General features: G+C 48.5%; 1 protein-coding gene across 13 annotated transcripts in view; it reads left to right on the top strand.

The window, feature by feature from the left end:
* Nucleotides 1-24335, top strand: part of APBB2 (amyloid beta precursor protein binding family B member 2) — a 323648-nt gene that overhangs the window by 290564 nt on the left and 8749 nt on the right. For 6 of the 13 annotated variants that reach the window (XM_036332260.1, XM_036332170.1, XM_036332163.1 and 3 more), the window contains 4 exons: nt 13564-13569; nt 19822-19936; nt 21304-21391; nt 22476-22559. In XM_036332260.1, coding sequence (XP_036188153.1) covers nt 13564-13569; nt 19822-19936; nt 21304-21391; nt 22476-22559 — 293 coding nt within the window. Of the gene's footprint in view, nt 1-248; nt 363-13563; nt 13570-19821; nt 19937-21303; nt 21392-22475; nt 22560-24335 lie in introns of those variants that run through there. The other 7 variants (XM_036332242.1, XM_036332207.1, XM_036332232.1 and 4 more) reach the window with 4 other exon arrangements.

Genomic DNA, 24335 nt, shown 5'->3' with positions numbered 1-24335 from the left:
ATGAACTTCCCCAGTCCTGGAGCGCAGAAAGGGGAGTGTTTATTATAGAATGGGGGTATGTTGCTGGTGTGGGTGTTTCATCCCTTTCTCAGATTACCCCTGGCTCAGCCCCTGGCTGCTGGCAGTACCTGGCTGGGCACCTGGCGGGGCACCTGGCGGGGCGGGGCGGGGCGCGGAGTGGGCGGGGCGGCGGCGGTGGGCGGGGCGCGCGGCGGGCGGGCGACGCCGAGAGGCGCGGACGCCACTCACTTCAACTTGAGACCAAAGGAACGCGCTGCTGCGGAGTGAGCGACGGCTCCTGGGTTGCAGGTGCCCGCACCCCGGGCCCGGTCCCCAGCCCCGCGCAGCCCCGGGAGGCCAAGGTGAGGAAAGTGAGGGGGGCGCGGGGCGTCTTTGTCTGCAGGTGCGCGCGGAGGTGAGGAGCCGCCTGGAGCCCGAGCTCGCACGCGGGGACCGCGAGGCGGCCCGGGAGCCCGCGGGACAAAGGCTGCCCCTTGGTTCCCCGGAGTCGGCGCTTAGGGAGGCGCCCGGTCCGGGCGGCCTGGGGCTGAGGAGGGGTCTTCCCGCCTCCCTGGAACAGGGGTGAGGGTTGCGTGAGATGGGGGCGGGGAGGAGTCTTTGATCCCAATTTCCCCGCGAGGCTGGGAGCCGTTCCGAGCGTCTGCGCTGGCGTGTCCGCTGCGGCCAGTATTGTAGGATTGGGTGAATGAGTGCATTTATCGCACGCGCCCTCCGGGGAATCGCATGCGTGCCTTCTTGTCTATTAGGAGTGAGCAGTTATCGCAGGGTCGGGGTAGTCCAATTTTTGGATTAAAAGCAATATGCTTTGGTGTGGAAAGACAACACGTTCAAATAATTTTTTATTATATGATTTAGAATAGTGGTGTGACTTCCATGGGAGAAAATGTCTCAAATACCCAACATGTAGAAAAGAAGCCAACTTACCATGTGTTTGCTCTTGGCAATGAAAGGGGAGTCTTTTTTAAAAAAAGGAAGAACGTCATTTAAATATTGCATACAACACTTTATTGGATTCTCGGGGAATATGAGGCTTTCCTATCTGATAACTGCTTCCTGTACCCATATTGTAACCAGGCATGTCCGTGGCTTCCCTAATTAATGTGTTGGCTGTGAATCTTCATTATTGCCCTGGGCGGGAGGGCGAAGGTGGAGGAGGAGGCAATCCATTAGTCTTTTTCTTTCTTTTTTTTTTTAACTGTAGCCTGGCTTTGACTTGTTTCATGAAAGGTGGGTTCTGACTGCCTTCTTTGTTGTTCTCTTTGTGGTTTTCTTAGACCAGGGGTCGGCAAACTCATCAGTCAACAGAGCCAAATATCAACAGTACAACGATTGAAATTTCTTTTGAGAGTCAAATTTTTTAAACTTAAAATATATAGGTAGGTACATTGTTATTAACTTAATTAGGGTACTCCTAAGACTTAGGAAGAGCCACACTCAAGGGGCCAAAGAGCTGCATGTGGCTCGCGAGCCGCAGTTTGCCGACCATGGTCTTAGACCTTTGAGTAGTCAGTCTCATCTCCAGGCTTGCTCTGACACAAAAGCAGTTTATAAGTTTTCTCCCTAAAGTTCAGCTCTTTGCGGCTGCCTTTTAGTTTCCATTTGCTTTGTAAAAGGAGTTTTCAGGTGTCCCAAGGCCTTTCCCACGAAGTTAGAAGCATAACATACTGTGAGAAAAACAGCCCCAAATCTGTATTTGTTGGTTTTGTCTATAATTTTTTAATTATACACTGTGGCTGTGTTGTCCAAAATGAAACGTCAATAAAAGGCTGAATGGGGGGAAGACTTTCCACAAAGCATCAGCCGTTCTTGTTGAAGAAGGGGTGGTTGTCGTTCTTGGCACGTGAGCGAGGCTCAGAGTGAAGGCATGGGCGATGATCTGGTTTGGTCAGGAACCCCACTTTCCTGACGGCAGGTATATTTATGAGCTCTTTTGTCATTCTAGCAGGTCCTAGCTTTTGAGCAATGGGAATAATTTATTTAACAAGTATTTATTAAACACCTACTATGCGCCGGGCATTGGCAATAATGATTAAATGGTAAATGCAACAGGTCCCTTTCTGCCTTCTTGGCGCTCACACTGTGCTGGCATAGGGCCCATCTCCGGTCCTCTGAAATGTGTGGATGACACTGAGGAGTCGAGAGAATGTTGCTGCTGGCTGTTGCCCTGGAGATCAGCTGAGCCCAGAGCTGCAAGTGCAAACAGGTGTGCCGAGGACCCCTCCACTCCAAGGGGGGGCGGTGTTAATCAGATGAGTGGTCCTTGTGCACTGGGATTGTCTTCTTGAAACTGCTAGCCTTGGTCAGGGATACCCGTCTAAAGAGTCTGGGACTGCCAGGAGGGCCAGAAGCTGAGTTCTAAAGAGTTTGAACATGGCATTGTATATTTGGATGTGATAATTCCAGTCTGTTTAAAAACTGTCAGTCATGCGGTCTCCTAGTCTCACCTCAATAACCTTCATCTTCAGCAGCTGCTTGGGGAGATGAATTTCATTCTGAAGCACTGACTGAGCAGAGCTTTACATCTGTCTACAGTCTCCCAGGTGTGAAGAGGTGACTCCTAGGTTTAGAGACCGGGAATACAAGTGGGAAAACCCCATTTATTCCCTCCCACACTTTTCTACAAATCCCTAGGGTCACATGAAAACATACTAAATAGTAGTGTAACTTGTTTTGTTTTTTCCTAAGTGCATATTTTAAACACTTATGAATATAACATTTTTGAGAAATTCTTCGACCTTTTTAGACTTCTCTGGTCCTAACATACTACCTGGCATAGGATGCTCTCCATAAATAACTGAATTGTTGAATGGGCAGATGAATGAATATAGGTAAAATATTTTATTTTCTATTTTTAGGGTTTAACTATGACCATTACATATACTTGATAGTTATAGTCTATAGATTAATTTGCTGTTCAGCAGAGATGGAACATCTATATGTCAGGCATCTTGTGAGGTATGTGAGGGAATGAGACAGGCAAGATTCAAAGAGTCAGGAGATAAGCCAAAAGAAAAAAAAAAATTCAGAAGCAAGATGATATAGATTAGGATACATGCCATGTAGACAATCAACAGCACAATGCAACAAAAAGTAGCTCAGTGGGTATAGGGCCCACCAAGAGGCAACCTATCCTAGGAGGGGACATTTGAGCTGAGCTTGAAGGTTGAGAAGAAGCCAGGCATGTGGGGAGCAAGTAGGAAGGTCTGAGGAAGAGGAGCACTTAGCGTGTTCAAGGATCTGCAAGGAGGCCAGTGGTATGGGAGAGGTAGGTGGGGACAAGATCCTACTTTTTGTCTGTGGTTCAAGGTTTGGGTTTTCTTGTTGATGCCATGAGAAGCCTTTGGAGGGTGGTAACCGGGGCAGTGCCATGATCTGATTTATTTCATTAAAAAGATCACAATGAATGCCGTTAAGGGGAATGGATGTCAAGGGCAGAGGTGGAAGCGGGGGGACCAGTTAGCAAGTCCTGGTCCAGGGAAGATCAAAGTCATGGCAGAGGGGATGAAGAGGAGCAAGTGTGGAGATTGAACTGGCAGGATTGGGTGTAGAAGATGCAGGAAGTGGAATAAATTAGGACCATCCCTGGAATTTTAGATTTATTGTTTATCTCTGTTAGAAATGCATATTAATAGGAATAATGACTGTGTAAGGACAGATACTCAATGGAACAACTCACTTTCAGTTGTATCAAGACCTTGACTTAATTTTGTTTTATTCTCCACTGTGGATGAGTGGACATAGCCAGTGGATGCTGTGCATTTGGCCATTTCTCTAAGACATTTTCACCCTGGACTGTCTTTCTCACCTGATTATTAGACCTTTGAGCATTTTCTTTGTTCTGTCATAAAACTAAAGGATCAGAGTAAGAAAGAAGATAGGTTTAAGCTTTAATCCATACAAAATAACTCTACTTTTGCTCCTAGTTTTTAAGAAACCATTGACAATTGCATTTGAGGTTATTTATTTCACATGCAACATCCTATGTGGTTCCAATAACCAATACTCTGTCATAAATAAAACTTGTTCCATATGTATTTAAAATCAAAAGAAGTAGCCCTGGCTGGTGTGGCTTAGTTGATTGAGCATCATCCCATGCACCAAAAGGTTGCCTGTTCAATTCCCAGTCAGGACACATACCCAGGTTGTGGCTCAATCCCCAATAGGGGGCGATTGATGTTTCCCTCTCACATCAATGTTTCTCTCTCCCTCTCCCTTCCTCTCTCTCTAAAATCAATAGAAACATTTTTTTTTAATCAGCAAGAGCAAAGTTTCTTAGTAACTTTGCTGGAAATGCACTGAGCACTTTGTGAGCTAAAAAGGCCATTTCCTTGTATCTTAAAGTAGAGAAATGAAATATTTGGGTTCTGATAAGATATTTGGTGCCATCCTTCTATCTTCAGATTTGTGCACTTGAATGGTTACAAAGGTCAGGGAACTTTGGTTTTGAATCAGCTTGAGTTTGGAAAAAAAAATTTTTTTTTAATATTTCATATATATATACACACACACACATATATATATATATATATATGAAAAATATTCCTTACGCAGAGGAGAAGGGGCAGAAGTGACTGGGACTGCCAGCCCGCCTGATCCGAAAGCCTAGACTGGTTACCCTAGATACATGTGAGTTTTTCTGGGGATGAATAAATTATGACAGTTAAAATAATTATGGTAGAAGAAAAGCAGCTGAGAGCACAGTTGACAATTGGGGCCGATTTGGCCTGATTCTGTCATGTCAAAGCATGCATCTGTTTGCCAGCTTACATGAAAATGCTGTTTTCAAGTAGTCCAGTGTGTTTTGTTTTTTATTTTTCCCCCTGGCCCCCTTAAGCATTCTAAGAAGAGTCATGGCCTGCTAGTGACCTTCGTGAAATAAATGAACTGGGGCAGAGCTCTGTATGAATTAGGGTTCTCGTGTTGGATGTCCATGTAAACTTTCAGTTGAGCAGAAGGTTTCTTGGGCTCTAAAGAAGATACGAGTTGGAAGGGACCTCTTATTCCTGCATCTGGGTGGAAGAGCTTCCAGCTGGCTTCAGAGCTTGTCCCCTGTAACAAGGATTATTCCAGCCGCTCAGCTAGTTGCACGGGTGTAATGCAACTTGTCTTAATGCTCTGCGTTACCATCTTGAAATCCTTAATAATTTTTCCACATGGGGCCTTGCATTTTCATTACTGGTCCTAATCTCAGTTTTTGTCCACATTGTATGTTGCACGCCTGAGTCAGGTTGTCATCTAAGCAGCGTTCTCCAGTTTTTCTGGAAAAGCCCAGATTTTAAATATTTGGGGCTTTGGGACTGAATGGTCTCTGTTGCAACTACTCAGCTCTGTCATTGTAGCACAAAAGCAGCCACGGGAAATAGTGGGTGGGTGGGTGTGGCTGTGTTTCAGTGACACCGTGTTCATAAAAACAGGCAGGGGGTAGGTGGTTTGTGATCCAGGGACCATCATTTGCAACCCCTGATTTAAAGGACTTGAATGGAACCCACAGTGACAACTGATAGAGGGTCCTTGTCCTTTGGAAGTAAGAAGTCTCTTCACCTGTTGGCCAGCCTTGTTGTGTTCTGAAAACCAGACTTGAGAGTTCCTGGAGAAGGTGGGGCTGTGATAAACCATTACTCAAATATCCCAAGCCCACACTTGAACTTCTTCAAGATGGTATGTTTGTTTGTCAAATACTAACAAATATGGACGATAAGAGGAAGGTAAACTCAGTAAAAATAGGATGTTCCTGTCATGGAATTGTGGTTTCTTTGTTTTTAGTATTATCATATTTGATAGAAAAGAAAAAAGATGCTGAAACAAGGAGACGAGCTGCATATAAAATGTAACCTTATTGCCCAGCCTGTGTCGCTCAGTGGTTGAGCATTGGCCCATGAATCAGGAGTTCCCAGTCCAATTCCCTGTCAGGGCACATGACCAGGTTGCAGGCTCAATGCCAAGTAGGGGGTGTGCAGGTGACAGCTGATGGATGTTTCTCTCTCATTGATATTTCTCTCTATATATCCCTCTCCCTTCCTCTCTCTAAAAATCTATTTAAAAATATATTTTTTAAAATGTAACCTTTCTGAATAAGAAAGGTGTATTCTTTCAGCCTGTATCAGGAAGCTAACTCCTGCTAAGGTAGTTCAGTGCCTTCGGCTAGGGGCTGGGGGGGAGAGGGGGGCAGGGTATGTAGAAGGGGTCCTCTTGTGCAGCTCTCCCAACTTCTCGGCCTCAGCCTGCATGGGAATGCATTGCCTGGGTTCTTTTCCCTAAATGATACACAAAGGTTTATTTCTCTTTGGGTACAATTATTAAGAAAATTATCTAGGGAGTCAGTAAATCTTGATAGAAATCAGTGTACAGGGGGAATTTATATATTGATTTCCTTAGAAGCAGAGCGCCGTTTTTCATTTAGACAGATGTTCTGAAGAAGGAATCTAGTTAGGGGCTCTGGAAACAAGACGGCTGCTCCTGCTGGAGATGATCAGAGTGGGGATTTGCTTGGCTTTCAAATAGTCACAAGAGATTAATCTTTTCAGAACTCGGCTCCTGCCCATTCAGATGAAATATGTGTTTTATTAACATTGTTTCAGATGACATGAAAATGGAGTATGAGCTAACGTCATTTTTAAAGTGATGTCTGTGATAAATAGTAACGGGAGAAAAAAGTCCAGCCAACTCCCTTTTATTCACGGCATCGTTCCCTTAGGTTCTTACCAACCTGATCAGGTATAAGGAGGAAAGTCCTTCATTTACCCTTTTTAGTTATTTATTCAGTCGTTCAAAAATACTTATTGACTACCTACTATGCACCAGGTAGTGGTGATTGGACAACACCATGGGGATCATCAACCAATGGTCATTGGCACCAATTCAGTGCCAACAGAAATCCCCAATTTGGGGCGCATTGAAGAAGGAAACTTGATTCAGTGCAAAACAGCTCAGTTGTGCTGCAGCATAGCTGTGAGGCCAGCCCCAGGGCTAGACTGCTTTGGCCTGGGTGAGACATCTTCGGTGTTTCAGCTCAGCCAGGACAACACAGTCTTCAGTCTTCCATGGGGAAAGTGAGCTCCCCAAGCCAGAGGGGAGCTGGCCTCTATAAGCACAAGTTCCTGCCTCTAGTCATGCAAATGAGGACTCCAAATCCTCCCAGTTTGATTGATCCAAAAGGCACTTTCCTGATTGGTCAGAATGGAGCTCCTCTGCTTGGTTGATGCTGCACAGCTCCAATTGAATGGGAAAAGCCTCAGTCCTATTGGTTGAAATAGGACTCCAGGACCTTCTCTATAAGGGCTGACTCCAGGCTGTTCAGGGCAGGCTTTCCCTAAAGACAGTTTGTGTAAGAGGCCCCTGTGTAGAAAGGGCTGCTAGGCTTTGTGTTTTTTGTTTTCTTTTCATTTGAGTGCAGTTAACCACCACAAGCCCTTCTTAGTAGGTGTCTTCTTTATTGAGGTTCATAGGGAGAAGGAAGGAAGGACAGACAATAAACCAATAAGCAGGGTAGCTTTAGATGGCTGTGAGTGTTGGCAGTGACTGGGTGGTCCAGGAGTTTGGGGGGGGGGGGAGGAGTCCTCCATGGAAGACATGAGGAAGTGTGATCCAGGCAGCAGGAACAGAGAGCACGACGGCTCTAGGGCAGAGACAGGCCTGTGTGCCAGTTGGAGAACAGAAGGATCCAGGTGTGACTGGAGCCCAGCGGGCATCGGAGAGGCAGGAGGTGAAGTTAGAGAGATGGATGGGGAGTTTGAGTGGGATCATAAGTAGGGGAGCAACAGGGTAAGAGGCTGCTGTGCAAAGGATGAAATCCTCAGTCTTTGCTCCACTTATTCAGACCAAACATAGCACTTGATTTTTTTCACCAGGTCCAGCAGTGATGGAACCAAAAATCCAATCAGGAGAGAGACAAAAGCAGAGGCCACCTCTCCTCACCCAAAGGTGGGGTTCTGAGGAGCCCATTAATTGAGAGGGAGGTGGGCTTGGGTGCCAGGTGTCCCAAAGACAAAGGAGAGGAGCCTGGCCCGGCAGATATGTGTTCCACTTATGGCTCCACCACTTTCTAGCAGTGGGGGTTCAAGCAAGTTAATTTCAATTCCCTGGATTTTCGATTCCTTGTTTATAGAATGAGCATCGTGAAATGCTTCCTCTGCAGGGTTCTTGTGTGGCGTGGCCATATAATGTACACGCAAGACAGCCTGGCTGGTAGCAGGCTCAATGAAGGGGAGCTGCGGTTGCTATTTTGTTATTAGCAATCAGTCATCCTAGTGTTGATGTCTCTTTTTGTTTAGGTATTGTTGAGTTTGCAGAGTGTCAGTGTTATCACAATCAAAGGGGTTGGTGCTTGGAGTGTTCTACTAAAAAACTAGACGTGATTGTGTGATTATTAGGTAGTTTTATTTACTTGCAACAAGTAAAGGAGACAGGGGACTCCTGTCCACAGTCCTTTCTCCCCCTGGAGGGAGGCTTAGCCATTGCTTATGTACACTGTTTGGTTAATTGCATGTTGATTTCTTCTTTGCAGCTGGCTGCACTTACCCATTTGCAGTTCTGGTTGCAGTTCAGGTCAAGCTCATCCACTTGCAGCTGCCCTGCAAAAATATGGTACTACATTTTCACATTTAGCAATAATAGCATTTAGTAAGAACCGCCCAGACCTTGAGACCCTTGTCCTATCAAACATCCTATATAATAAAGGGCTAATATGCAAATTGTCCCTACGGGCACGAGTTCAACCAACCCAGAGTTAGGTGTGCGCTGACCATCAGGGGGCGGTGGCAGCAGGCAGCAATGGAGGTGCTTCTGGCCCCAATGGGCCCCAACAAGAGCGGGAAGGTGGCAGGATGGTGAAGCAGATGAGCAGGCAGTGCCAGGCCAAGGCAGGTGGGAGCGGGGCCCAATCACCCCACTGGTGGCCCCACCGATCGGCCCTGATCACCGGCCAGGCCGAGGGACCCTAACCGTGCACGAATTTCGTGCACCGTGCCTCTGGTCAGGAATAATGTTATCTGGATGGACATTTACAAAATTTAAATGAAGGCCAAGTGCCTTCGCTTTTTGTGCCATCTACACTAGTGTGTCTTCTGTCAGCACAAAGAAATGGGATTGGCCATATCATGATAGCCCTAAATCCTCTTAAAAATTTAGGAACTGGTTTAAGAATGTGCCTTGCCCACAAGAAGCTTTCCACTGTGGGTACAGGGAGTTGAAGATAATTCATCCTCAGGCTCACCGTGGTTTTAACCAGGAGTCTTGTTTGTACCTTGCCCGTGGTCTTTGCCCTCATGGCACTTCGTGCATGGAATCCACAATCCACGTTCCCCGAGTGAAGAGCTGTCATTTTCCTTCTCTGTATCAAAGCCTGTAAATATTCACACCTTGTCAGATAGGAGCCTCCTAGGTATCAAGTAGTGTTTGCTTTTGTTTTACCATCTCAACTTTCAGGAAGGAATCCAGCCCATGGTTTTATAATTTAGGTATAATTTACATAGTTTTATCTTTTGATTATGCCCTCAATTTTATACCATGAAATTGTAACACCCTGTGAGTTATTTCTCACTTGAGAACTAAATTTAAGTCATGCTTGTATTCTTTTGCTCCGATATTCAGATAAGTGAGATTGCTTTGTTTTTTAACTGTAATACAAAACAGATGAGAGCAGACACTTGTTCATTTGTGCTCTCTTGAAAGATGGATTTTTAAAAAATATTCACTTACTGTTGCCTCTCAAATATGTTTTTTTCCCCCCCTCATTAGTAAGCTGACTGGTAACTATTGTGTCTTCTCTCCAGTGGCATGAGAAAGCCCTTTGTTAAGAAGGATGTGCCTTGCATTTCAATAACCTTGCACCACTTTAGTTCCTCAGCTTCACAACCAGTCCCGTTGAAGCTGTAATTCCTCTTCCAGGTACAGGCTGTACCGTGCTGGGGCTGAGCAGGGAGGTGGGAAGAAAGGGGCCCACTTGGTCAGAGATGGTGTTTTCTGCTGCAGCCACGGGGTCCTGGGAGGGACAGAACCTTTTCCCTGAGCTGAATTTTCTTGTAACTCGCCACACACCAGATGGCAAATTTGCATAAAAGCCGCATTCAGTTCAGGTCAGAGGACTTTGCCCTGCAGGAGGTGGATACTAAAGGGGTCTGTGAGTGAGTTTCAGGGATTATTGAACCTTGGCCCCACCCACCTAAGAGTGTGCATGAAACTGTGGGTCAGCGCACATTTCTTTCTGGGGCGTTTTTATCAGATTCCAAAAGGTTCCAGGATCCAAAACAGGTTAGGAAGGAACCTTCCTGTTGGCATACCTCCCTCTTCACCCCCTAGTTGGTTACCACACGGGTTAGCACGCACATCAGGTGCACATTGCACACCGTCGGCCTGTGCGAGCCTCATGCAGATTAAAGGGTAATCCTCACAGCACTCTTAGGAGTGGAGTACCAGTGTTATTCCCATTTTACAGATGAGGAAACTGAGGAACACAGAGGCTAAGGGCCTCGACCAAGGGCGAATAGCTAATCAATGTCAGGGACAAAAAAACACAAACATTTGAAGCTGGGGGGCTAGGAGGGCGGGGATGAACAGGTTCGGGTTCAGCAGCTGGCATGGGAGTTTTCATGACAGTTTTATAGTTTTAACTTCGATGTCATATGGAGGATGCTGGCCTGTGCTGGTACTCTAAGACCCCCGGTGATGAAAGACAAGCGTCCAAAAGTAGCCCGAAGCAGGGAGTTCTGGGAAAATGGAGGGAGAAGTACACTGGTGGGTCTGCTTTCCCGGCTCAGTTTGTGGAAAGTAGACGGTTGTGTGGTTGTGTGCTGCATGAGAAGTAGGTGGCCGTGCCGGGGGTTAGGAAATGTCTTCCAAAAAGCCAGCACAGACGTCGTCATTCTGGTGTGCTATTTATTTGGAGGAATTTCCTACTCATTTGGATGCCCAGTTACACATGCCAAGTAGTTCTGTTATGTCAGGCTTATTTTAATGAAAACAGTGCCAATTACTCCCACATTCATTTTCCCAAGAAACAGCCACTGAGAGCATGCTGATCAGGCAGCCCTGGCTGTGCGGCTGGTGTGGAATTAATTCTGGGGTTTAATCCTTCCCACTGGTATCTCGTACAGTGAGAAGGGAGTGAGCTTGCGCCTGGCTAAATATAGCCTTCTCCACTCTCAGGATGTGTGTCTCAGGCAGAAGCCCGGCTTGGGGCTGATGTTTTATCCCCAGCAAATTTATAAGGTGTCACATCGGTTGGAGCCGCTGCCACTGTGACTCTTCTGCTTTTTTTTAAAGGACATTTCAGAGATCATTCTAAAGTCCCTGTTTATGGCTGGTTTTCACTTCAGCACTTAACTCAAGCAGTGTCTATCACCCCCAACACAATTAACCTTGTTAAAAGTTTGTAGTGTCGTTTTTTTCCACGTTCAGCCCTAATGGGAAAAACACAGCGGCTACATATCGATGTTATTTCCTTAAGTGAATGCTAGTAATGGGTCTGATTTAAATAATGGAGGCTCCAATAATAATTATACACAAAGAAGCATGTTGCATTCTTAGGCCTCTAGATTTAAGATTATCAGGCAGTGTTTTTTTGCCATTCACTAGGCATAAGCTTTTTATGCAGAGGAAAAAAATTAAGAACAGTTGGGTACATGTCAAAATCTAGTCAAGGAAATGCTACCTGCGCATTCTTTGTAGTGAGAGTCAAGCAGTTCACAGGTCTGTTTCTGATAAAAATCTGAGCACTGTGTTCCTTGACCATCTCATCGGAAATGAGAAACCCAGGAGGGTGAGCTTCTTATGTCTATTCAACATTAGATTCGAATCCAGGTCTTTGGATCCTTTGCTGATGATCTTGATTGCCTCCAAAGACTAACTTTGGTAGTGGGTCCAAGGCAGAGCAGAGGGACATGAGCGGGAGGTCACTTCCCTGCATCCCATGGTCGGTGGTACCCAGCAAATCCAAGGAGCGGGCGACAAATCCCTCCTCCAGCTCACAGTCTGGGTGCTGTGTTGTTCTAGACTTATTACTGTGCATGTATCAGAACACACACTCGAACTTGGTTGCTTTTCATAGGAGACCGGACATCTGTGACGTCGATTGTTTGCTGTGCCGCGCCAGCACGGCCACGGGTGAACCTGAGAGGGGGCGGTGAAGGATTGAGAAAAGACAGACAAGAGAAGAAAGCTGGGTCTGAGTGGGACGCTGCCCTCTCATGGAGATTCAGCACCACGGACTACAAACCATGTCTTTATTTTATAGCCACAGAGTCCCCGAGATAAAGTAAGGGCGTGGTCAAGATGTTTACAGCATTCTCCTAGGTTTGGATCCTACTCAATTACATGCACCTGAACTCTATCAAGCCCACATCATTCAGGCAGGTGGGGCCACGTGTTCGGACCATAGGGTCAAGCTTACAACTACAGCTGTTGCCTATAATTGTGCTGGGAGGGCTCTGCCCTCCAAGCTGGGACTTGCACGTGACAATGAGAGGACTGTGCACTCTCATCAGTCTGAGGCTTGAACCTGTCCAAACACTATAGCCGCTCTCCACAGTTTGCCTGTTTGGTTTCTCCTCTTAGTGCGCCGTGGTGATACCGTCAGGATGTGCAACTCTGCCCTTCCACGTCATGACTGTGGCTCCCTGTCCGGTGAGCTTGCATTTCACATCACGCATTTAGCTTTCACACCTGCTGGGTCCCGCGCGCTGCTCCGTGACCCTGGCCGCAGGGCACCTGAAAAGGCGGGTTTCTTCTTTGCCTCCATGTGACTGGCGCCCCCACCTCTGCTGGCCAGTGGCTCTATGTTTAATGCACACATGTGACCGACGTGGGGCTCCGCTCTCTCACGCTTTCAGCGGCTGTGACAAGAGCAGAAGGGGATGGTGAGCACTCAGTCAGGAGTTTAAGTGGCTCAGGGCGGCTCTGGGGATGGAACTTGAAGTGCTTGGCCGCAGACTTCCAATTGCTCTCGGCATTTCTCTGCTTCCCTGGCTCATCTCCAAGTCCTCACCCTTTCAGCTTTCACTTACCAGCCCTCCCCCTCCCCACCTCTGCCCTGACCTGCTCTGTCTCCGCCCCCCTGTCCTGTGGCCCTCTCACAAGGCACTTCAGTGCAAGTCCCTAGATTATAACGTTGCAGCTCTGTTAATAGAATGTCAGGAGTGTTGGTAAAACAGGTACGGCCGTTTCCTTGTCATGGTTCCCATACGGTTTTTATTGGGAGCAGGTGGAGCTGGAAAACGGGGCTACGTGCCCTGCCTGTGTTTACTGCAAACAGTTTCCTGTATTTGACTGGGATATTTTAAGCTCGATTACCTCCCCCGGCTGATATGTTGCCTGTAAACTCAGCTGGTTCTCTTGGCTTCATGGTAACATGGCTCAAAATACACACTTCGGTGTAAGAGTTCAGCTAAAATAAGCGCCGAAAGGTTATTAATTGCAGCAGAGTTGGGGAATAAGATGGGATGGCAGTGCTCCCAGCTGCTGTCCACGGGGTGGTTTTATCTGCTGGATGCTGTGTGAATGCTAACGTGCTGTTTTCTGCTCTGTTCCCTCATGCCTTCCCGGATGCAGAGAGAGGTAACCATTGATTTTCGCTTCTCCCCCTTCCTGGTGCCTTCGTGTCTGGCAAAGCTCACTTGCTGTCTCCATGCCCCATGCCACCGTCACCGTCCTTGTCTTTGAGAGGCAGAACTTTATTTTGTTTAACGTTTTATCATCATCATTGTCGTGTGTCATAGCTTTAAAACAAAATGTTGAATTGCATCTGGGTCCCTAATCCTCTGTTGTCTCTGGCCCTGTTTGGGGAAGGTGATGGGCAGCTGAATGAGGAACTCGGTGTCACCAGCGCACTAGCAGGAAAGTGACGGGAATACTTAGGTTATGTGCCATGCTGTGTACGGAGGCTTCTCCCGCTTCTTGGAGAAGTAAAATTAGGACTTGCTTACGCTACATATTCTCCAGTTTTATCGGTGAGGTTTGGCTCCAGGCAAATAGCCAGAAGGACTGGCTCCATTTCCATCTCGATTCTGGGCCCGAGTCTGTGGAATTCCGAGCAACCTGTGGAAAGCACGTAACTCTGGCGCGAAAGGCATTGACACTTGGGTCTGTGCGTCTCCGGGGCTCTGAATGTCAGCCTGCCCATCGGGCCGCGGGGAGGCTTTAAGCTCCTCCATTCCAAAGCTCTGTCACCTAATAAAAGCTCCCTTTTCCCCACACTTTTTGCTTTTCACTTACAGTTTACACTCAGTATGATTTTGTATTAGTTTCAGGTGTACCGCACGGTGGTTAGACAACCATATACTTTACAGAGTGCCCCCCCTGCTATTTTCAGTGCCCACGGGCACCGTACGTAGCTACTAGTGTTATTGACTGTACTCCCTGTGCTCTGCTTTCCATCCTGTGACTGTCTTACAACTGCCGATTTGTACTTCTCAAACCCTTCACCTCTCTCCATGTTTTAAAATGTATTTTTTAATTGATTTCAGAGAGGAAGGGAGAGGGAGAGACAGAAGCATCGATGGTGAGGGAGAATCATTGACTGGCTGTCTCCTGCACGCCCCCCACTGGGGATCGAGCCCACAACCCGCGCATGTGCCCTGACCAGGAATCAAACCGTGACCTCCTGGTTCATAGGTCGGCGCTGAACCACGGAGCAGCACCGGCCGAGAGCCTCTCTCCATTTTTGATAAAAGGAGAAAGTTTTGAAATTTTTCTCCTTGAGGGAATGGTCATGGTTACTGCTTGACAAAGTAAGGAGACACAGGCCATCGCTTTAGAGTGGGCCTCCGTGAGCCACCTGGCTGGGCTGAGCCGGTGCGCTGAGGCCACTGTCCTCCCTGAGGAGGAGCTGCTGTCTGCGCTCAGTGGTGAGGAGGGAGCGGGAAATGGCATAGACTGGGTGGGGACGCTCCCAGGACCAGCCTTCCGGAGGGGAGGTAAAGAGAACTTGTGAGCCTGACCTCTGGAGGTAGTGGAAGGTTCTGGAAGGTGAGGGCTGGACATTTGGATGCGAACCCCCTCATCTAAAGTAGTAAGTCCTGTGTGAGCCAATGGTGAGGCTGCTTTCCGCTGTTTGCTAGTTCCTACCCTCAGGTCCTTTCTTTGGGAAGCAGTTGCTCTGCATATTAACAGCAGGACTGCTTTAGAGACGGCTACCAATTCTGGTCCGCCCACGCCACCTGGACTATTTACAGGTGGTAGAATTTCAGATCTGCTGCTTACACAGCCTGTGTGGTCTCATGGAGGTGCCTGGCAAGGGGACTCCCTGTGGAGAATGGGTTTACCCAGGTGATAAGTTCCTGGGGGACACCTTTTAGAATTTGCTGAGTCAGCATCTTAAGCTTGCAAGGAAGAAACAGGAACGTTGAGTTTACCAGGCTAGAGCCTGAGCTTTGTGCTGTTAATGATGCTCACATGTGGTGCATGTGTCACGGGGTAAAATTAGAAAACAAAGTCCTGTGTGTGTGTGAGAGAGAGAGGGAGGGGCGGGGGGAGAGAGAGAAACCTTCTGGATTGGCATCTAGGAAGATGACATTTCTCACTCCCTTTCTCCCTCGTCCCTCCTCCCACCCTCAAAACACGCTTTTCAGAGCACAGTCAGAATATAAGAGCAGGCAGCCTTGAAACAGGACCCCTCCCGCCAGGCCCTGTGCAGGTGGAGCAAAGAGGAGAGAAGGCCTTTATCACAGCGGGCTAGAAATGGGATGCTTGGGCCAAATCTCTTTGCTGCTGTTTTGTCCTCATTTGCAGGTGGGGCCCACCCTCCGCAGTAGTAACAACTCTGTGGTTTACAGAAAGATAGGCTGGGAGGAAAGGGCCTTTACATACAATTCAGCGAGTCCTAACATAGTTCATATGCATGCCAATGATCATTAAAACATCCCTCCTGAGTTAGGAGGCAGTGCTTTAGAGTAGGCTTTTTCTTGTACTTGTTTTGCCACATTTATAAAGATACTAGAGGCCCGGTGCACAACATTCATGCAGTGGGGGGGAGGGTCCCTCAGCCCGGCCTACACCCTCTCGCAGTCCGGGACCCCTTGTGGGATGTCCAACTGCCGGCTTAGGCCCACTCCCCACACCAGCAATCGGACATTCCTGGAGGGGTCCTTAGCACTGCGGGAGCCGCTGCGCTCACCAGCGTGAGCCCAGCTTCTGGCTGAGCGGTGCTCCCCCTGTGGGAGCACACTGACCACCAGGGAGCAGCTCCTGCATTGAGCGTCTGCCCCCTGGTGGTCAGTGCGCATCATAGCGACCGGTCTTTTTGCGGTTTGGTCGATTTGCATATTAGCCTTTTATTATATAGGATTGCTCAGGTCAGATACCATTATTCGAACACCTGTCACTTGCCATCCTTCACAAGTTCCTGGCTTCAAACATAATGTGTATTTGACCTGAGCAAATTTGGATTCTGGGGAGGACTGTATCAAATTGTGGAGATGTGGTAAAGGACCCCAACCGAGGAGGTTTGGGGACAGACAGTGGGAGGGAGTCTGATAGGAAAGAAAGGGGTGTGGCTGCCAGACAGGTCCAGGCTGCATGTTACCGTGCTTCCCGGGAAGCAGAGCTCGGTCCCACAAGCAGAAGTCGCAGGGAGGCGAGTTTCAGCTCGTTATTTAGGGAAAAAATACTCTGGTTCCCTAGAAATGCACCAGCTATGGGAGACGGGCTGGTTGATTGAGTGAGATTTCACAGGCACCGCCTGTCCAGACTGCTGTAGACAGGACTTCGAAATGTTAGTCTAGGTGACCAGTGAGAAGTCGGTATATGCCTCCTGAAGTCCTTTTGAAGAAGATAAAAACGTAGCAAATTCTATTTACGTAAGAATGTGATGGATCTGGAAGTTTGCATCACAGCGAATCGGAGCCAGAAAGGGCTCTTGGAAATTGTGTTTTTCATGATTTTTGGCATATCCCCCTTACTTACTGATGAGATTAGACTCCGTGCCCAAGGGGTGGAACCTCAGTGGAACCGGTAATAAAATAGGACTAGAATTTGGGTGGCCTGACTCCCGAGTCATTGCCCTCCAGTTGTTCTGCACTGTCTCTGAGAGGACAGACACAGCTGAGACCTGAATGGGAACCACAGCTCCTGTCCTTTGTGGCACAGAATCTAAATACCGTAATCAGCATTTGGACACAAGCAAGGGCCAGCAGGCCAGGCAGGCTCTGGGCTGGGCTGCACAGAGTGGAGCAGCAGTGGGCTCCAGGCCGTGCAGGAGGCCAGTGGTCAGCAGGGAGGGAGATGCCAGGAGTGGACACGAGGCCCACGCTCTGGAGCAGACGGGAGAGCTGCTCAGTTGAAGGAAAGATGTTGGCAGAGTTGGTGGGACAGATCTGGGGAGTCCTGAAATCCAGACAAGATTTTTAGACTTCCTGTGGGTGACCATAGAGCTTTGAAGAGATTTTGCCTCATAACAGTGGGGCTGACTGTGGAATTTTGAAAGAAAGGGAGTGGTAGGTGGTGAGACATTGTGTGTGTGACTTTAGGATAAGTCTCGGGAGGAAGAGCAGCCAGAGAAAGGGGCCAAAAACGGCTTCCCTTGAGCATGGGCTTCAGAAGTGATGCCTCCTCTCACCTCGTGTTTACGTAAAACGTTGCCTTGGTGGTGGTTGAGACTAGGATATAAAGGCCTCTGGACCACAGCCTGGAGGAAGGCTGCTCTGCCCTCAGTCTGGGCCAGCCCCGCGCTCAGACCCAGCCCTCAGCCGCTGCCACAGGACCCGCTCCTGCCTCTGACCGGTGGATGCCCCAGGCCTGTGCTTCAGGAAGGACGGGCACTCGGGTCCAATTGTAGCCAGGCCTCGCTTCGGTATTGGGGATGAATAAGGGACAAGTCATCTTCAGGGAGCTGCATGGGATTGTGGGAAGACAAACTCATAACATGTATGGCAACAAGTACATTGTATGGGGAGCCATGGCAGCACCGGGCAGGGCACCCACCCGGCCTCAGCTGACCCCTAAACCTCGACAAAGGGCATGGAGACAACACGGACAAAGGCAGGGAGGCGAGAGCCTGCTCATGCCTGCGTGGTGGGGGGGCAGGCGAGGAAAGGGGGGTCCAGGGCATTTCGTGGGGCTGGGGTGAGGAAGTCAGGAAGGCCTCCTGGTTCTAGCGTGGAGGACACCAGCTGAGAGAGAAGGTAGGGAGGTCAGATGTGCCTGCGCGCAGTCAGGTGAAGGTGCCCCCGACCTGGAGCCGGGCTCGGGGAGTCTGGGGCGTGGCAAGGCCTGGGGAGCAGGCTTTCCCACTAGGCCTTCACGGTGGCCAGGTGCCCAGAGCACCCATCCCCATGCCTTTCCAAGGAAGCGGAGGGTGTCTTGGGGAAAGTATCAATCACAGTCTGTGAGAAGACGGCCAGTTCTTACATGAGTAGAAATCATTAAAAATAAATTCATCTGTGATTATATATGCAGACATTATCCTGGCTTAGCAACAAATGCAAAGAAATCATCATGATCCGTTACCAGGCGGGTCCATCTCAGCATTTATTTTTCATAAACACTTTGATCTTTAAACCACTAACGGTGAGACATTGAGTTATGTGACATGGTTCTTTTGAAGCCAGGTAATGTCACAGTAATTACCCTTTTCATCAGCAAAATAGACACCTAAGCCAGCCCCAGCTGCATGCTCACCACAGGCGGGCGGGGTCTGAGCTCACCCTGTGGTCGCCCTGAGCGCTGGAGCAGGAGTCGTGCTTGACAGAACCAGGTGCCTGGGACAGGATCCAGTCTGTGGGGTCTCTGTGCTCCAGCGCCCCCTGTGGCTGCCCTTCAGCTTCCGCCAGCAGCTGGGGTCCTCCGCCTCTGTGCACATGTTGACACATCAGAGCCTATTGTTTGCTTCTGCTGCCCACTGTTTGTCACGGTATCACTCATGCAAATTCGTGTTCTTCTCAAGCCTGTTTTCTGTGTATAATCATATTTGTTTCTCTAGATAGAAGGTTTCTATAAAATTCCCCTTTCGTTATGGGTTGTTAGAGATTCCAAGGCTGCCGCCGACCTGGTGTGGAGAACACTGTACAGGTGTTCCTCGTTTTATCACACCTCGTTTTATTGCATTTAGCAGACACTACATTTGTTTACAAATTGAAGGTTTGTGCAACCCCACGTCAAGCGAGTCTTTTGGTGCCATTTTCCAACAGGCTCAGATGAAGGTTAGCGTTTCCAGCAATAAAGCATTTTCAGTGAGGGCGTGCACATTATTTCTGTACATATAGTGCTATTGCACACTTCATAGACTACTGTTCCGTGTAAACATAACTTTTATAAACACTGGGGAGCCAAACATGACATGTGACTCACTGCACTACCGTGGTCTGGCTCCGAACATGTAATATCTCCAAGGTAAGCCTGAAACATCACCAGAGGTAAAAATGACAAAACTGAAGCTGTGCTACCTTGGGCACATCATGAGAAGGCAGGGTCTTTGGAAAAGACAATCATGCTGGGAAAATAGAAGGCAGCAGGGAAAGAGGAAGACCAAGTAGGAGGTGGAATGACTCCATGAAAGAAGCCATAGCCTGAGCCTGCAGGAGCTGAGCAGGGCTGCTGAGTACAGGACGCTGTGGACACCACTCAGTCACAGGGCCGCCAGGAGTCAGAGCCGCTCAACGGCACGTAACACACATGCCTGTAGTTCTGTTCCTCAGAAATGAATTTCTAATATCCATGAAGCCGTTCCTCTGTTTTAAGTAGCTGTTGCATTTTTTTAACCATTGCATACTGTTTACCACTGACCCACGGGCCACTAGCTCAGTTAGCGTTCTCCGCCAGGATGTGTTGGTCAAGATTCCTTTTGTAACGTCCTGATGAATTTTGTTTGTACAGAGATTTTGCTTATGTAGCAAGAGACAAAGATACAAGAATATTGAAATGTCATGTATTTCGATGTGACACACCAGCAAAAGCCATCGCCACAAGTCTCCACGAGATCTGTTCCAAGGTAAGGTGGGTCGGGGTGCAGTGGCCCATCCCTCTCTTTCCTCACTGCTGAGCAGGGAGAGGGGTGTAGGGGTGGGAGGGTGGGCCTGCCAACTGCACATTGAGCCGCTGGCCCAGGCACAGAGCTCTGGGGAGGCAGTGGCTTCTGTTCCACCTGGAGTGAAAGCTTGGGCTGGGAATGTAGGTGTGAGTTGCTTTGGGGATCATTGAAGGGGGTGTTTCCTTCCTTCAGACCCACAGCACTGTGAACGAATAAAAGTGATGACTCTCCTCACGGAAAAGAGACCATTTGGAAGACGGCTGACAGGTTTAGACAGTTTGAGAACAGCGACAGCAGCTAATATTTCTGAGTGCTTACACTTAATGCTCAGAACTGACATACGTTATTATTAGGGACATGAATATTATCATCCCCATGTACACTGGAGGAGAAGAGACACAAGGGGTCAGGGGACTTGCTCACGGCCACACGGCTAGTCAGTGGCAGAGGCGGGATTTAAACCCACATGCAGTAGTCTCTCCCCTTACCCACGGTTTCATGTTCTGCGGTTTCAGTCACCCACAGTCAACCTCAGTCTGAAAACATTAAATGGAATACTCCAGAAACAAACAATTCATACGTTTTAATTGCACATCGTTCTGAGTAGCATAATGAAATCTCGTGCCATCCTGCTCCATCCGACCCACGACATCATCCCTTGTCCAGCATATCCACGCTGTGTATCCTGCCCGCCCATTCGTCACTCAGTCCTGTTATCTGGCCAGCTCTCTCGGTATCACAGTGCTAGTGTTCCAGTAACCCTTACTTTATTTACTAATGGCCCCAAAGCCATTCGCATAACTTTTATCAACGTACATTGATATAGTTGTTCTATTTTATTATTGTTGTTGTTAACCTCTTACTGTGCCTACTTTATCGTGGGTATGTATGTAGAAGGGAAAAACAAAGCATTTACAGGGTTCAGTACTGTCCACGGTTTCAGGCAGGCACTGGGGCTTGGCATGGATCCCCGTGGATAAGGGGGCACTCTGTGCTTTGTCCCCAGAGCCCTGAAAACGGTACCTGAGAGTCACACCCACGGCGCTGTCCCTGACCACAGTGGGCCAGCAGGTCCCCACAGGCCAGGGATGTTTGTGTGGGTTGTGTTAGTAACGATGGGGGTGAATGAAGAACAAATTTCAACTGATTAGGAGACTGTTACTGGGAGGGATAGTTACTCACCTCGTATCCCTCGGAAAACGGCACAGTTCTCAGAATAGGCAGCTGGTTTCACTCGGAAGTACAATCTGCTCAGGCACCTGACTGGCTCCAGTTGCTGAAGGCGGGCTCTGTAACCACAAGCCCACGCTGTGATTTCTCTTCTTCAGATTATGGCCGAACGGAAGAATGCCAAAGCCCTGGCCTGCAGTTCCTTACAGGAAAGAACCAATGTGAATCTCGACGTTCCCTTGCAAGGTAGGTCGGCGCTACCTGCTCTCTTCACGGTGGCGCCCTCCATCCTACTCAGGAACCAAGGGGTCTTGGATAGTCCCCTGGTGCTTCTCGTCTCCGTAAAACATGCTCACATCCACCAGCACATGCTGAGCCGACCCGTGGCCCCCCCACGGCTCAGAGTTGATTTGTGTCAATGGGATTAGGCATAAAGGGCCAAGATGAGTTTTGTTGTTGAACAAGATTAATAAATACAGTGGGGCCTTGACTTACGAGTTTAATTTGTTCTGAGACCGAGCTCGTTAAGGAGCTCATTAACTCAAATTACTCTATCAACTCAATGCAAAAAATCAGCCGAGAGACAGCTGGTATCTCAAAAAACTCGTTAGTCGGGACACTCGTAAGTCAAGGCCCCACTGTATTATCCTTAGTTGTTTTCTAACCCATCTACAGCCTGGGTAAGGACTAGCTAGCTAAAAAATATGTGGGTTGATATTTTGGGGGTTCTGTTTAGTTGTTTTCCCTGATTGCCCCCTTTGTGATTAAACTTTCCCTGGGCGTGAACCACACCCAACATAGAGGACATCAGAAGCTGTTCTTTAGCGCACATCAAAGAGACAGTGACAGCTTTAACACATAGATTCCTGGTCCTGCCTTTTTTTTTTTTTTTTTTTTTTTTTTTTATTAATTTCAGAGAGGAAGGGAGAGGTAGAGAGAGAACTATCAATGATGAGAGAGAACCATTGATCGGCTGCCTCCTGCACACCCCACATTGGGGATCGAGCCCATAACCTGGGCATGTGCCCTGACCAGGAATCAAACAGTGACCTCCTTCCTGGTTCATAGGTCGATCGATGCTCAACCACAGAGCCACGCCAGCCGGGCTAGGTCCTGCTTTCACATGTGTCTCTGCCTGGGAAATGAAAGTTGAATGGGATTTTGATTGACGGAGCCCCAGCGTCTCTGTTCTTGTAGAACAAGTGCCTCATTTACCTCCAGAACCAGGGCAGTGTGGCACAGGGTGTGCGTTCCAGATGACACAGTGATGGCTGTTCCTGTGTGTGTGTTGGAACCACAGAGAAAGATGTGTTGCTTTTGTTCCCTGCAGTAGATTTTCCAACACCAAAGACTGAGCTGGTGCAGAAGTTCCACGTGCAGTACTTGGGCATGTTACCTGTGGACAAGCCAGTCGGTATGTGAAACGTGGTTGTCTTTCCTCCTGCAGGTGTTTGGGAGCTCGGGGGGGTGTCCACCCTCCCATAAGGGTGGGTCTGCTGTTTCGGCCCCTTTCCTTGTCTTGAACCAGCCCCTGCACTGTCACAGCCAGAGCACACAGACAGTCCTGATCGAGAGAGCGAGGAGGACAGGCTGAGTCCCTTGATCCCCAGAACACAGGGATGTAGATAGAGCGGCACCTATTTCTCGTTCTATTTCTCGTTTACCCAGCATTCCAGAGAAGCATGACCAGGGCTTGCTGCCCTCCAGTGGGGCTTCTGTCTCTGGGGATGGGACGCCTGCTTCAGTCCTTGTCGCCTGGTTGCCAGCGGGGAGGGCTGGGGGAGTCCTCATGCTTTCCCTTCAAGGTGTGACCGGGAAGCAGCGCACACAGCAGTCAGCTCACATCCAGGGCCAGGGCCTGGCTGCTTGGCCTTAGGAAGCTGAGAGGTGGCAGGAGGTGCCACCTGGGCCTGGATGGACCCTCGTCCTGCTGGGGTGTAAAATGATGCCGCTGCTTGGGGAAACGGTCTGGCAGATCCTCAAAACGTCAGACCTGGAGTCACCGTTTGACCCAGGGATTTCTAGGCACTTACCCCAGTGAAATGAAAACATCTCTCCGTCCTCTCAGAAATGTGTGCATGAATGTTCACAGCAGCATTTGTTGTAACAATCAAAAAGCAGGAACAAGCCAGATGCCCTCATTGGACATGTGGACAGATGAGGTGTGATGGTGCAGACAGAGGGGTCTTACTTGGCAAGGAAAAGGGAGGGCACACGCTGCCATGTGATGAGCCTTGACCACATGTGCGAAGTGGGAGAAGCCAGTCACAAAGGCCCACATACTCTGGTTCCATGTGGGAAATGTCCAGAACAGGCAAATCTCTAGATAGAAATTGATTGCCTAGGGCTAGGGGGCTGGGAGGCCATGGAGGGTGACTCCTAAAAGGTACAGGGTTTCTTTGTGGGCTGATGAAAATTTTCTAAAATGGACTGTGTTGATGGTTGCACAACTCTGAATATAGCAACAACAAAAAGTTGAATTATACATTAAAAAAATTTTTTTTAATCCTCACCTGCGGATGTTTTGTTGATTTTATTTTTTTAAAACTCTTCACCCGAGGATATTTTTTCCATTGATTTTTAGAGAGTGGAAGGAGAGAGGGGAGAGAGAGGAGAGAGAGAAACTTCTATGTGAGAGAGACACATTGACTGCCTCCTGCATGCACCCCGACTGGGCCCAGGGCAGGGGGTTGAACCTGCAACCCTTTGATGCACAGGCCAATGCTCTCACTACTGGGCCACACAGGCCAGGGCTGTTTTACTGATTTTAGAGGGAGGGGAAAGAAGGGAGAGAAACATTGATGTTTGAGAATAACATCAATTGGTTGCCTCCTATACGTGCCTCCACTGGGGATCGAACCCTCAACCTAGGTATGTGCACTGACCAGGAATTGAACCCACAGTCCTTCAGTGTATGGGACAACACTCCAACCAACTGAGCCACACGGCCTGGGCTGAATTAGGCACTTTGAGTGAGCGACTTGTATGTTATGTGAATTATATCTCAATAAAGTTGTTATTCCATTCCCCCCCCCCCCCCCAGAAAAAAAACAGCTGTGGGAACACCCAGTAAAAGTGCCCCATTGAATAGCTCCTACAACTTTTGTAAAGATTGCCACCCATGCTTGGCCTTGTTCAAGCAACAACATAAATCCTGGCTTCTGTTGGATCCCCTTTCCAAAGCTCTGTG

The sequence above is a fragment of the Myotis myotis genome, unplaced genomic scaffold (assembly GCF_014108235.1).
Source record: "Myotis myotis isolate mMyoMyo1 unplaced genomic scaffold, mMyoMyo1.p scaffold_m19_p_1, whole genome shotgun sequence".
NCBI classification, from domain to species: Eukaryota; Metazoa; Chordata; class Mammalia; order Chiroptera; family Vespertilionidae; genus Myotis; species Myotis myotis.
The sequence above is the reverse complement of the archived record's forward strand: the minus strand, read 5'-3'. Positions and strand labels throughout refer to the sequence as shown.